General features: G+C 33.5%; 1 protein-coding gene across 1 annotated transcript; it reads right to left on the bottom strand.

Moving 5' to 3' along the window:
- Positions 1-3,519: 3,519 nt before the first annotated feature.
- LOC128204516 (hepatic lectin-like) lies at positions 3,520-3,786 on the bottom strand. The gene has a single exon (XM_052905930.1). The coding sequence runs from the start codon at positions 3,784-3,786 to the stop codon at positions 3,520-3,522; it is 267 nt and encodes an 88-aa protein (XP_052761890.1).
- Between the last annotated feature and the right edge of the window lie 11,740 nt (positions 3,787-15,526).

Below are 15,526 nucleotides of genomic sequence, written 5' to 3'. Positions count from 1 at the left end.
TAGTTTTTTTTTATCTCGAAAACTTGTTCTGTTTTGCATGTCATTAGGTAAGACTTTAATTTCGTACTATTTATTTGATGTTTTACATATAACATGAGCTTGATATGAACTACATCGCATGGATATGTGCATTCCCAAGTTCATATGCTTTTCATAATGTTATGTAATGCTTCCTGATTTGTCATTTTAATTGAAGTACCCATTAAAATAGGCTAAACTTTGAGTCGAACATATTCATTGAATGTACTTCACTTGGTAGTACATTTAGTTGTTGCATTGGGTGAGATTGAGGATTCAGCGGGAAATATGTTTTATGTGAATGAAATTGAAATTGTACCGGAGATGTACTACGACTACAGAACATTGTTTTGCTTGTTTGTATAGTCCTTTAGGTCTATTGTGAAATATTGTATGCTCCCCTAATTGAATACCTTAAAAAAAATACAGAGGCGTTTGTCTTGTATGTCATTATTTCGTTTTGGGTGATTTTTTGCTCATACAATACAAAAGGTTTTCAAACAGTTTACAAATTAAGCTTGTGTTTTAATATTAAAGACGCAATAAAAGAGAATACATTGAAACAATAATCAGAATCAGCTATAGGTAAGAAATATTATACCTATCTTGCTGCAGCGACGTTTTATTAGTTTGCCCATGCTTCCTTAAATCACTATTGTGAAATGGAAACAAAACCTTGATTTAAACAAAATGTACGATTTTTATTACAAGTAATAAAGTAATAAGTATACTGTGAGGAGATATAATGTTATACTGCTACAGGATAAGGTCATTATCGACATGGGTAATCACATTCGGTCCCTCATTATGTTGACTATATTGTTTTTTCTTGGTTGGATGATTCGATATCCCCAATGTTATTGTTGTTGTTACCTGCATAGTATGCTTTAGATAAATTGTCACATCTTATATAAATTCCCTTCAGTTGTTCTGATTATTTAGCGAAGAGTCCTTAAATCCAAATTTCTTGGAATCAAACATTCAGGTATAAATAATTAATATGTGAACCGTCTTATTGAGATAGCATTTACGCACATATACTTGCTAACTCTTTATGTATAATAGAGCAAAGAAAACACAACTTACGTAGACATAGATATCAATTATCAAAATACTGGTGATTTATTAAACTTAAGAATGGTCGGAATGGTTCTACAAAATTATTTAATATTAACATGACTAAATATGTTTACGTACCATTTTAGACGCAAGAGCGGACAAAGAGTTGAACACATCGAACAGCTAGAAGAACATACGAAACAACAAAACTACCAGAATGTCAAGGACAGTAGCACTGACAATTATGCAGTTTCGTGAGCTGATACAAACACCTATTTCATTCCGTTTTAAATCATTCCAAAAACATCGAATGCGTTTGAGAGATTAGTTGACTTAATGTTAAAGGGTTTTTGATATTTTCATGTTTCTGCTAACAAGCATTCGTTTAAAGATGTACTCTTACTCCCAAATACGATTTACCACAAATAATGATAATGTTTTAACATCCCAGAAAGGATAATTAAATATAGAAAACAATGTTGCTTATGAAGGATACCGAGTTTAATTTGACAGAAATGAGCATTTAACACTGTATTTCTACTTTATGAGACTATAATAGACCACTGTAAATGTTTTAGCATTCACCAATCTTTTACTATTTTTTGCGCTTTCTGTAATTAAATACACGGTTATAAAAATGTTATCAGTAGTTAATATTTTTCCATAATTACATTATTTAGTAAGTAGTTGTATCAGACAAAATTGATGTGTGTTATACAAGTGTATGTTTAAATTTAAATAAAGGTGTCACTTTAAATGTAAACTACTGTGCATATAGACAAACATGAATTTGTATATTTTATGATGAATACACATTATTGAACGGCAGAACAAGGTAACATGGAAATGATTAACAATTAAGTGATAAACCGTGTGTAATATATGTGGCTAATAGATGACCCCTACTGGTCAGTAAGACAAAGGTCAAGATAACAGGGAATTGATTAACAATTTAGTGATAAATCGTGAACAAACATTTAGAGATATATGTGGCTAGTAGATGACCCCTACTGGTCAGTAGGACATAGGTCAAGATAACAGGGAATTGATTAACAATTAAGTGATAAATCGTGAACAAACATTTAGAGATATATGTGGCTAGTTAATGATCCCTACTGGTCAGTAAGACAAAGGTCAAGAAAACAGGGAATTAATTAACAATTCAGTGATAAATCGTGAACAAACATCAGGTTAATGGAGATGGTACGAGTGGTGTTTAGTAGAAGAAACATTTTCTTCTCGTAGGATGATTGATCATGATCAGTAGAGAGATTATATTGAGGGCATTCATCTAAGGTCAAGGCCGAGTTGACAATACTTGTTTTCACTTAGTACGACCAGAATGCTTAATTATATAGCCGATACTCAATAAATTATCTTTTTTCTAATAATGCATTAAGTAGTCCAAATATATAGCTTGTTCATGGTACAAAATAAGAAACATCGGGCGGAGAGCCCAGAAAATAGGATTTCAAAGATTCAGGATTCGTGATTTAATCCGGATGCTGTATATGGATGTTTTGTTCATCCCTGGAGACATAGAATAAATGTTCATATCTTGGTATAAACTATGCCAGTATGTGCCATATATATTTTGGTAAAACAAGTACTTGCACTTAAAGTGAATAAGACAGGAGTTTAAGTAACGTTCGATATAAATAAACATTGACGTGCATCTAAAATCTCGAGCTCTTCACTGCAACGCATGAAGCTGACTTCAATTATTAAGTTATTCTTTACGTCAGTGTTTCAAATTACAATATTTTTAAAGATTTATAACGGATGGTTCATGTTACGTTAGAGTTAAAAGTAAATAAGTAAAAAATGTGATTCAGCGGCAGTAGTATGCACACTTGGTATCGTTCGGTCTGCAGTCTATTTTCGCGGCACAATTATGCCCATTTACAATGTTTTAAGTAACACTCATACAATAGTTTAATTTTTAATTCCAAACAATATTAATTACTATTCTTTTGTATCTGGTGGAATGAGCATTCTTACCAACGCAATACAGTAAGTTAAACCACAACTGACATAAACGTCTTATATGTATAAATGGAGATAGATTTCCCTCTCGTAAATGCCTGGTAATACTATCTGTAAAACGTCTTACGTTGGCTTAAATTTCCGACGGTTCATATGGCAATGAGACACAGAAAAGTGACATATGGTTCTAAATATTTTTTATTCAAATGCTTCAATTCATTATATATTTAGTTGTCTTAATACATTTTCACGACAGTATACTTTCATTTAACCTTAACTATTACAACAAAAAATACAAAATGCAAATATGAGTAAATAAGGTCAGACATATCCATCAGCTGTTTATATTCTTAATATTTGATAACGTTTTTTAAAGAATGATGATAATGTACGTTCATTGGACTAGTTAAGAATGATGGGTTCCGTATATGGACATGTCAATGTGCACACTTTTGTTTACTCGCACACGTACGCAGCTATATCAGTACAATCATGGTCCTCCCATCCGTACTGTGATCGGAGAAGACAGTCATTTTGTTCGAAAATTTGGTTTGACTCCATCCAGAGCGTAAAGTTCCACTCCGTTCCAGTTACCCAGAGCCAAGAGCCTTCCAGATCTTCGTCTGACGCTCCAAGCCATGCATGTGATTGTTTTGATTTTATTAGGTTACAAACGAACTCATCTTCTGCCTCATCGGTGACAACAGCTAGAGAAGCCCCCATATTTTGACAGCTTTCTCGGGCATCGTGCCAGGTCAACTTGTCAGTCGACAGAAAGTAGCAGGAACTTTCGTAGGAATACCAACCATCATTACACCCTGCATCCTGCCAAAAATAAGTTTTATACCAGTTTAAATTAATGAACTTTAGAGGAAGTGCCCTAATTTAACTGTCTTTACCAAACAACAATACTAGGATAAACATGTTTAACAATCATTGTTTAGGAAAGAAGTGTTTCATGGTATTCTATTATAAACATTATCATGATATATTATAAACAAAAGAAAACAAAATTAAATCTTGTTACTTGAAAAATCAAAATCATTTTCTAACGTAATTGTTGAATTATTGAAAATATAATAAGATATATGTTGCATATTGTGTTACTAGTTGAGAATTATTCTGTATCTCCATCAAAGATAGAGTTTTGATAATTTTAGGATTAGAATTAAAGAAGCCTGTTTTGTGATTCTGTCTGTTTTTCAACAAATTCGTTTTTTTCACAAGCCGTGGGTCAGTTCCAGTGTGTGTAGACCACGTTTAACAAAGAGTTTCATGTAACAATCGAATTCTAACTGTGTTTGATTCAATATTTCAAAGATATATCTCTGTCAGGTTCGTATTAATCAATTTTGTGAGATGTTATCAAAGCACCTTTACGAGTTATGAGCTTTTCTATGTCACCCTTGATATAACAATGCGCAACATACCGTTGACTGTTAAATATCCAAGAAGCCCATATCATCATATTTTGTTGGGCGATTTTGAAATGCTATGGAAGAGGCTAAATCATTCTGCTGATGCAAATAAAATCAATCAACAATTAAGATAAAATAATCAACCATAACATATCAGCCCGTTGCTAAAACAAGTATTAAAAAACATAATAATGGATTGATGAAAAATGCTGTATAACAATTGCTACATGAATAAGATATGCAGTAAATTGTTGTTTTATTAAAGCAGCGCTCTAACAGTTTGAACCTTTTGACAACCATTTTAATTTTTCTTGGAATGTGCTCATTATTGCATGGAAACCAATGATGTAAGACTGCTGACAAAAATCAGATCGCGAATTTTCATATTTAAGTTAAACAAAACATGTTTTATGCATTTTTTAAACCGTTAGTAACTTTTTTAGCCGTGAAACCTTAATTTTAAGATCGGAATATGAAAATGATTGATCTGATCTTTTGACAGCAGTCTTATATCACTGGGTAGCTGATATTGACTCAAAAATTGGACCATTCCAAGACAAAAAATAAAAAATATGTCAAAACGGCAAAAATGTTTGAGTGCAGCTTTAAACAAGGCCAGTTAGCGTGCATGCAACAAATGTTTATCATCAACGTGCAAATTGCAAGGTATTGCACATAGATACGTGGAATATCAGACTAAAAAAATCATTTACGGTGGTATACATTTCATAATCACTGCACTTACCTGTAAAGACACAGAGATTGGTTAAAACACATTGGATATGATTGACAACAAAAGCTAGTTAACGCGCGGCGAATTTATATTATTTTTCGAATGCACATGTGAACTCAGGTTCCCTACATAACAGTTTTACAATGCATGCAGTCGGGTGAGACAAAACACAGGAAATGGGTGAAAAGGCAATACACATAAAATGAAATGAAAGAAAGACAATAGACTCATCATAAAACAATTCATTGCAATATCACTATTCTCAACTCAAACATGATTTATTTAATTTGCGACATCCTTCTCCACCAGTAAAAATGTCTTTCTGAAACTCTCCAACAACATAGACTACGTAGCAAAACATCAAGCATAAATGCTTCGGGAAACACCATGGCATACCCTTAACTTAATACCAATGTCTTATATCGTCTAATGTATTCAACTCATTTTATTGAAACATATTTACACCTCAACTTCCGTTCCTTGATCGAACCGCCTTTCGGCAATTACGTTTTTCAAGCGATGAACGCAACATCTTCGGATATGTTCGGATCGCAATTTATCGCATAACAATATACATAAAAACTATTGATGATCGGACTCCACACACTTTGACCAGCACAACTGCGTTCATACCAAGATAATGACACCAGCCCCGCAATTATTTCCTTATATATTTCCTTTATAACTGAACAACAGGCTAAGGGCTAGATAGAGTACCCGTGTCGTATTGCATTTAAACCATACCGTTTATGGTACAAACAATGACATTCAAAAAACATGTCACATTAAAACGTCATAAACGTCACCCAACCGTAGCACCTGCCTAAGTGCAAACATCCACATACTCTGGTGTACGCGGCAATGCGTACATTATAACTCCAAGGAAGGCGTCCGTGGTAGGACATGGCCAAACATGGGGATATGATGCATAAGGCCTGATGTATTACGACGGATGAGGTGTAAGGTTTTCTAATTTGGGCATCTTCCAACGTGCCGAGCAAACACAAGTGGTTCTGTTAAAGCGTTCCGCTACACATATTGGTACTCTTTAAGAAGTCTTTGAACTGGTTCTGACTCTTGTGACTTGCTAAACGGATGCCATTAAATATACTGTATCTTTGGACTATTCTAGCTTCAACCATAACCGCACAATGTATTCATGAGGTGGCTCATCGTCATACCGTGATATGCTCAAAGGTATGAGATGACTCAGATGAGACCACAAGTGACTGACAACTAAGCTACATCACTGGAAACGAACGACACTTTCTCGAGAATTTTGCAGGGACAGGCCTGTATTACAGCCGAATTGTAGATCAAGTAAGGTTCAAGACACCGATGATAAGTGGCTCTATATGTCGCAGGTGAGAACAACCACGTGTAGATTGTTTCATATGCACCGACGGTACAAGGAAATATATACATACAATTACTAAATTTCAGACCATTACGTTGTTGAAAAGAGATAGGTATGGCTATTTAATACATGTATTTGAACTCTTAGGTTGTGGAAACCCGTTTTTATAGGATTCCTTGTATAATTATGTATTTAAAGAGGGTAAGAGAACGACCAAGAAACTGTAATTAATCACCGGTTCTTTCCCGACGTCGGACAATTTATTTTGACAAACGATTGGCAAGCAATTCAGCAAGTGATTACAATTTGTTGTGTGCGGTGTAAATATTTCAGAAGTATCCAATTCATACACATAACAACATTCAATATTACTGAAAAGTTTAAAACATTTTGAATAATCAATAATAATCAACTCCATTAGCTTGTTTCAACATCTAGATTTAATTAATGTCATGTCATAGTTGATATGCCGATTCATCAACCGGTAATACTTGCATTGTGTCATGTTAATAATTCAGAGGTTTTCCATTCACTTGTGAAACCTCAGTATTTTAATCAAACATTGCACATTGAAAACGCTTTCATAAATCAGTGTAAGCGAGAAATTAAATCAATTGAAAAGCAAAACTGTAATAATAGGTTACGTTTATAAAACAGAATATGAACATGAGATTGACGTTTGTGTTTAATAAAATATAAGCAGCTTACTAAATACGGATTTCAAGCTATTCGATTCTTTCCATCTTGACAGTGTTTTCAAATGGACGTTACATAACATAATACATTTATTGACTACTATTGTTCATTTAGTTATACAATTAATATGTCTACTTGAAAACAATGAGTGCTTGTACTACCGTACCCGAATCATGAATGCTATTTCAAAACTCACAATCAGATTTAGAAGATACTAAAATCCACATAATTTAAACATAACCCTTAGGTTCAGATTGGTACCGATTGCCCTTTAGTTACAGAATAAATCGTCTTAGTTATTCATATTACGTAAACCTTAGGCACAGTTTTCTTTAATGCCGTACTTTTATCATAGCGTTATAATATTTCCTTTGAGCAGAACGGAAAACGTTTGTACTTTACTAAGTATTTTACAGGCGAAATATAAGAACATATGGAAGCAAAAATCTTTAATCTAACATATCCATCCAATTATTAATGTTTAAAATCTTCTTATTTTTAAACACTTGTAGCATAAAACAAAAATGTTTAAGTATTTTAATTAGATATTGACCCAATGCCAATAACCAGTCGCATCAAGCCTTCATAATATAGCAAGAATGTAAATGGGGAAGATGAAATGTGGATAAAAGTTTATATTGTGATATTCCATATTTTTGGCCAAAAAGGAAGAATATAAAATATATAAGTTTCTTTGGTCGAATAAAAACTCATTCAGTTATAATGTAAGTTGACAAGTCTTGTAACCATAATCGTTAACAGAACAAGGATCAAATGAAAACACTAACATACAGTCAATAGGAAACACTGAACTAGAGATTGACATCTACATTGCAATAACCGTAGACAAAAAAGAGATACAAAAAAGAGGTTTCACGTTAATGACTAATGCTATATCATTGAGGCTATTATTACAACCGTACTGATGTTATTGGCTAAATTAAATGCTATATCATTGAAACTAAAGTGACAACCTAATAGATACTTCTGGCTAATGCTATTTCATTGATACTATTGTGACAACCTAATAGACACTTCTGGCTAATGCTATATCATTGATAATATTGTGACAACCTAATAGATGTTTCTGGCTAATGCTATATCATTGTTACTATTGTGACAACCTAATAGATGCTTCTGGCTTATGCTATATCATTGAGAATAAAGTGACAACCTAATAGATACTTCTGGCTAATGCTATATCTTTGATACTATTGTGACAACCTAATAGATGCTTCTGGCTAATGCTATATCATTGATACTATTGTGACAACCTAATAGATGCTTCTGGCTAATGCTATATCATTGATACTATTGTGACAACCTAATAGATACTTCTGGCTAATGCTATATCATTGATACTATTGTGACAACCTAATAGATGCTTCTGGCTAATGCTATATCATTGATACTATTGTGACAACCTAATAGATGCTTCTGGCTAATGCTATATCATTGAGACTAAAGTGACAACCTAATAGATACTTCTGGCTAATGCTATATCATTGATACTATTGTGACAACATAATAGATGCTTTTGGCTAATGCTATATCATTGATACTATTGTGACAACATAATAGATGCTTTTGGCTAATGCTGTATCATTGAGACAATAATTAGTACCGTATATATACTATTGACTAATGCTATATCATTGAGACTTTGGTTACAATTGTAAAGATGATATTGGCTCTAATGCTATATAATTAAGACTATGGTTACAATCGTATAAATGTTATTGGCTAATGCTATATCATTGACACTTAAGTGACAACCGTATAGGTACTATTGGCTAATGCTATATAATTGTAACTATAGCTCCTACCGTATAAGTGTTATTGGCTAGTTCATTGAGTCTATAGTAACCAACGTATTGTTGCTATTCGCTTATGCAATATCATTGAGACTATGGGTACTACCGTATAGGTGCTTTTGGATAATGCTATATCATTGAGACTATACTTACTTCCATGAAGGTTCTATTGGCTAATGCTATACCATTCCTTCTATATAGATGCTATTTGCTAATGCTATATCATTGAGACTATAGTTCCTACCGTATTGTTCCTATTGGCTAATGCTATATTATTGAAACTATCAGAACTACCGTATTGTTCCTATTGGCTAATGCTATATCATTGTGACTATGGGTACTACCGTATAGATGCCTTTGGCCAATTCTGTATCATTGAGACTATAGTTACTACCATATAGATGCTTTTGAAAAATGATATATCATTGAGACTATTGTTACTAGCGTTTAGGTACTATTTACTAATGCGTTTTCATAGAGACTATAGTTACTTCCTTATAGAATAGATAAGATACTATTGGCTAATGCTATACCACTGAGACTATTGTTACTACCTAAGGGTTTCTATTGGTTTAATCCTATATCATTGAGACTGAAGTTACTACTTTATAAGTGTTATTGGCTGATGCTTTATGTTACGGCAACTTTTACCTTATAAATGTTCTTGCGAATGCTATGCTATTGAGACTGTTGACATTGCCTTATTAATGCTAATGGATAATGCTATATTAAGCGACTATATTTATTACCGTATATTGCTAAACAGGTTGGACTGTGTTCACTGCCTTAAAAATGTTTTTGCTTCATTACCTTTAGACTCTTTAATTTGAACATGTAAGTAGCAGGCAGATGTTGCATTTTCATAAGAATCTAGTACCTAAACTTTTTTATTTCGGCGATACAGCAAACCATTTAACAACATATGTTTTCGACTGGTAACGTCACTAAATTCTCGATATTAACACAACTCGTTTTTGTCGCACAAACAAGGTTATATTTACATGCTTATTTAGGCAACCTCCAGACATGCCTGTCCCATATTATTACTATAAATGTGTGTGTGTGTTTTTCATTTCTTATTCTAACATTGATCCTGCGTCAGTTGCAAGACACTCGTCAAACAGCAAACAACATTGAACTCATTTACTGCTCATTCGCTAACATATTATGGTAACTATTTTATATCTAATTATCGAATCATGAAAAACGTAAATATTCACAAGGTATTAAACGTGGAACCAAGACGTTCCCAATTAAGAAGCTTCATTAACCTCCCCCATTTTCATTCCTATCATATTTTAAAATTTCAGGCCGGGTTGCTGACCAGATTTTATGCATATCTACGTTTAAAAAAATGAGGCGTTATAAACTCCAAAGAGTATGAAATAAATGGTTATTTGATAAATCAATTATTCTCTTTCACCAGAGCAATATGTTTAGCATTATTTAACCTATTATGAAAGAGAATGCTCATCAATATGCTGTGATATTACTCATCATTGATATTTTTTCCTAGAGTGTTACTATTGAGATTCCGATTAGTGATGTGCATACTAATTTAGGTCCAACACTTTCCTCTATCCGGTTAGTTTCGAAATTATCGCACAATCTGTCTTATGTTCATTACAATTTTCAAAACCCATTTCACAATAGGTCATTATGTAAGCTGAACCTTAAAAAGCTTATTCTAAAACTTGGCTTCTACAATCCATCGATACAAAGTACTTACTGTTACCACATTTCACTTCCTTCAAGGTAAGGATAGTGTCACTGATATTTATGTAGATGTTATTTAATATGTTAAAGAAACCTTAGCATAAATGATGCATGATGCAGATATTGAGTGTATATGGATAGAACTCAAGGTGATTACGCTGGTTTGACTCTTTTGCCTACCTTGACTGGGCTCCGCACAAATGACATAAATTGCTGTGCTTTTTCTCTCAAATCACAAATACTTGAAGGTGCATAACAGCATTCTTAACCAACGAGTAACTATCCGAACTTAGATGGCTTTCTTTAGACAATACAAAACATATTTGTAAACGAAACAGACCATACAAGGAAACCAAACGCCAAACCGACCATTCGTTGGTGACAAATTTACAAATTTGAGGAATCCTATAATTTCAATGATAAAACGCGTGAAAAGGGTACATATTGAAAGTATTTTCAAATCCCTGCTCGATCAGAAAATAAACAACCAGGAGCTCATCCATCAGATTCGACATTTGTTTTCCGAAGAACCTCTGAAAAGAGTGACAGAAATTGATGCCGTCTGCTTCCTAGTCAAATCACCGGACGCAAGACTAACAACAGTTCAGAGATACATATTTCATCAGATAATGTCCTTGTTTGGAAAAGACATTGAAAATATAATCTGCACGTTGATAACGTTTGCCGACGGAAAGGAACCACCTGAACTTCACGCCTTAAAGACATCAACACTACCATTTTGAGAAAGCTTCAGATTTAACAAGTCTGCATTGTTCGCAGAAAAAAAATCCACGAGCAGTAGCAGGTTTTCAGGAATGTTTTGGAATCTAGGGTTAAAAAGTAGTGAGCAGTTCTTTACATTCCTGACAACGCTTTCGCCAAGAAGTCTTGAAATGACAAAAAACGTTTTACATCACTCGAAACAACGAAGAGAAACTTGATGCCATTGGTTGACCAAGGTCTTGCAAACATGAATGAAATCGAGCAAAAACTCCAAGACTTTGAAAAAACTCAAAGTATCATCAGAGAGAATAAAACCTTTGAGTACACAGTTAAACTTCCAAGACCAGTGCACAAAAATCTCCCCCCCCCCAACAAGCATTCCGCAAATTGCAGAAATTGCAATTTGACATGTCATGAAAATTGTGATATAAGAGACGATAACCACAAATCAAAATGCAATGCAATGGGGTCAAACGGATATTGCAGTTACTGTCCTAGAAAATGACATTGGTCAAGACACACCAACTCACCATACATTTATACGATTGAACATGTCACAGAAGAAAGAATTTACGAGGAAATGAAGCAAAAATATACAGATGCAGGTGAGAAACTGCCATCACTTGAAACGGTTTAACTACATAAGACCAAAGAATTTGAAAAAAACCCACAGAAGCTGTAAGTGAAATGTTGAAGATAACAAGCATTTGCAACAACACTCTGGAAGAAATTTTATTTAGACCTAGTCCCTTATCGGCTACTGAGTATATAGATACTTTGATAACAAGCGAGGAAATGGAAAAGGAAGATCGATATGAGGAACGTGTGCAGTCGTTAATGGAAATTCAACGACAAGAAGATATTGATTCGAAAGCGACGCAGTTTACAATAAGTGCCAACATTACATTAACAGTAGTAAATAAAATAATTGAAGAGGGACAAGAGAGTTCATTGTCAAAAATTTGAAAGGATTCAGTGATTTTTAGAATATTAAGCTTTCAAGCAGTTAGCACGAAGGAAAATCGTAAACTGACTGCATGATTACTGTGTGTTTATGTCATAGGATAATCTAATATTCACAAGTGTTTAATGTGTTGATTCTTCCGGTGGACAGGTCTTTTTTTACATTATTTACATTTTATATTAGTTCGAGAGTCATATCTCTTTTTTAAAAGTACTTTTTCAAATAAATCATTTCGCGTATACAGTAAGGAATGAAACTTGTCACGATCACATTTTTGTAAATTTTCTGCCCTTGTGACCTGTTAAATCAGTTCTAACTTCAGCATATTACATAAACTGTATAAAACCTGATCTCCATTTGAATGGTAAAAATATTTTTCGGATTGAAAAATAGGTTTTAAATAGGCGATTTCCAAAATGTATATCCGGCTTAAGTTTTGATTTGTTTTCTTCAGAACAGACCAATCAAATGTTAGACACATTTAAAGTTATCCAGTAAGGGCATTAGGAAATGAATAATCTGATATTTTCAAGTGATATAAACAGTATGTATACTGTTTTGTACCATGCTGTTATGAACAAAGTTGAATGAATAGCGTGTAGTTCTAGAACGGATACGCCGGCTCTTCTTGTTACCATTCAAATATGGGAGTTAATGTATAAAGGAACAGAAAGATAAAAAATATATATTTTGATAGTGTGTATCCAAACACAAACACACATATCCACGCATGCACGTGCGAACGCACGCATGCATGCACACGCGCTCGTACGCACGCTCGTACGCACGCACGTGCGCACGCGCGCACGCGCGCACGCATGCACACTCGCACGTTCACTCACACATATAGCTGCAGTCACGCATGAACGCACGCACACAATCACGCACGCACGCATGTACGAGCGCACGCAAGCACAAACACACTACGCGCGCACACTAACACGCACGCACGAATTCACTTACACACGCTCTCATGCTCACACATATATTAACATAATTTTATATGGCATACTATAAATACTTTATAAAGTGTAACCAAAAATTATGATTACTTTGTATTGATTTTATTGTTTTGATTTGTTTCTAGGTGCATGTTGGCATGTATTGTTTATATTAGCGACAACATTTTCAAGCTATGTACATAATGATTATGTTAGTTTATTTATTTCAACAATCACCAAACAACAACAAAAATACTCACTTCGACATAATGTTGTTTATTGAGACCATTGATTTGCTTTAAGTGTTATTTAATTGAACATTTTACAACTCAAGATGTGTCAGTTTAAGTAAATCTCAAATCAATAACTCGATTTGTGAATAAACTAAGGTTAGGTCACTTATTTGATTTAAATAGAATACTTATAAGGTGTTTGCAACTTGGGAGCAATTTAATATTGAATGTATAAATCTGGTGATAGTAAGCATGTTTATGAAATACTGATTACCAGTTTTAAATCGACACTCTTTTCTGAGGGTGATGGTCTTATGAGTGCAAGTTATTTAACATAGTTTAATTATGTTTACAATATCGGTTTGTTTCGAGTCTTCATGTCACGTCGAAATACAACAATGCAACTGTTGGTTTGAAGTAACAAACCACACCATTTAAATAAATGAGCTTATTGATAAAGGTATTAATTCAAATCTTTATCATTCGCATGTTAAGTGGTGTTTAAAAATTAACCAAATTTTAAGAAATATAATTTGTATACAACTTCAATCAAAAATCTTTGTATCTAAGTGCAGAAATGCTACGGAATTACAATAATAGTAACTGTTGTGTGTGCATAACTGCTTGACACTATCCCGACAACATCGTCGTTTTGTGTGGAAAATCGTTGTTGTATTTTTGTATAAGGAAATAAATTTTAAAGTCACAATTATTTTAATATCTATTCATTTTGCAGATATATCATCAAATGGCCTAACGACAATTTTGATAAGATGATGCATTTTGCACACAAACAAATCATATTGTCGACTAAACATTCCATTTGAAATAAATGGAACGGTAATAGATTTTTTAAAAATGTTTAACATCGAAACAAAGAGATAAATACATTTTTGAACGTTTTAATCCTTGGCCTTCCCCACTCATGTTTGTATTACAGATTGATATAAACATGGCGCTAATTACTATTTCTTGTCACCGAACTTAAAATGTGCAAAGGTAAACAATGTAGTAACAAAACGTTTTCATGGGGATTAAAATATTGTTAAAATGATTCTATATCCTTATCTTTATTTTCTTAAAGAAAGGGCGAATGCAAATACAGCTGACCGAGGACAAATAACAGGGCCAATATGAAATAACCTAATTAATAAGTATTTTATTAATTAACTATTACCATTTCGGTTGAAAACATTCTTATAACTTACCTTTAGTTTACATTGAACCCTTATGTATCCCTTATTCATTCAGGGTGTCTGATTTTCTAGACTTGACTTTGTTGATTTTGACATACATCCTTAAAGTGACATTGTACATACTTATGAATAAAGCACTGTACATTGTAAGGAAGCATGTCTTTTCTTCCTAATTTCGTTAAGCGTTTGCCAAAACGTCATGTTTTACCCTCGTCGTCCATTTTGTCGGTGTACAAAATCAAAATATTCGTAAAATCCTCCAACGGGTTAAATACAACTGTAATATCAAACCTTACAAAGTCGTTTAATCATTCAATACGTTCAAGTATTCCAAATACGTTTATACGAAGCACAGAATTTTCAAAACAGTCGGAAAACGGAAAACAAAATGGCTACCTTTAAAAAAAATTCCATCATATTTCTCATATTAGGCGAGTTTCGACAGCCAATGAAAATGACCCATTTCTCAAATCCTATATTAGGCGAGTTTTGTAGCCAATTAAAATGGAGGAAACTCATATTAGTCGAGTTTTGTTGATATTGGCCGAGTTTGGTCGATATTAAGCGAGTTCTGGCATATATTGTCTTCAATTGTCTGGTATTGGTACCGCAATTGTATCTGTATCTCGTCAAATACGAAATAGTTAATTAATAATTTCTGGTATTTTGTTT

This window comes from Mya arenaria, chromosome 10 (assembly GCF_026914265.1).
Source record: "Mya arenaria isolate MELC-2E11 chromosome 10, ASM2691426v1".
NCBI classification, from domain to species: domain Eukaryota; kingdom Metazoa; phylum Mollusca; class Bivalvia; order Myida; family Myidae; genus Mya; species Mya arenaria.
This window is presented reverse-complemented; position numbering and strand designations above follow the sequence as displayed.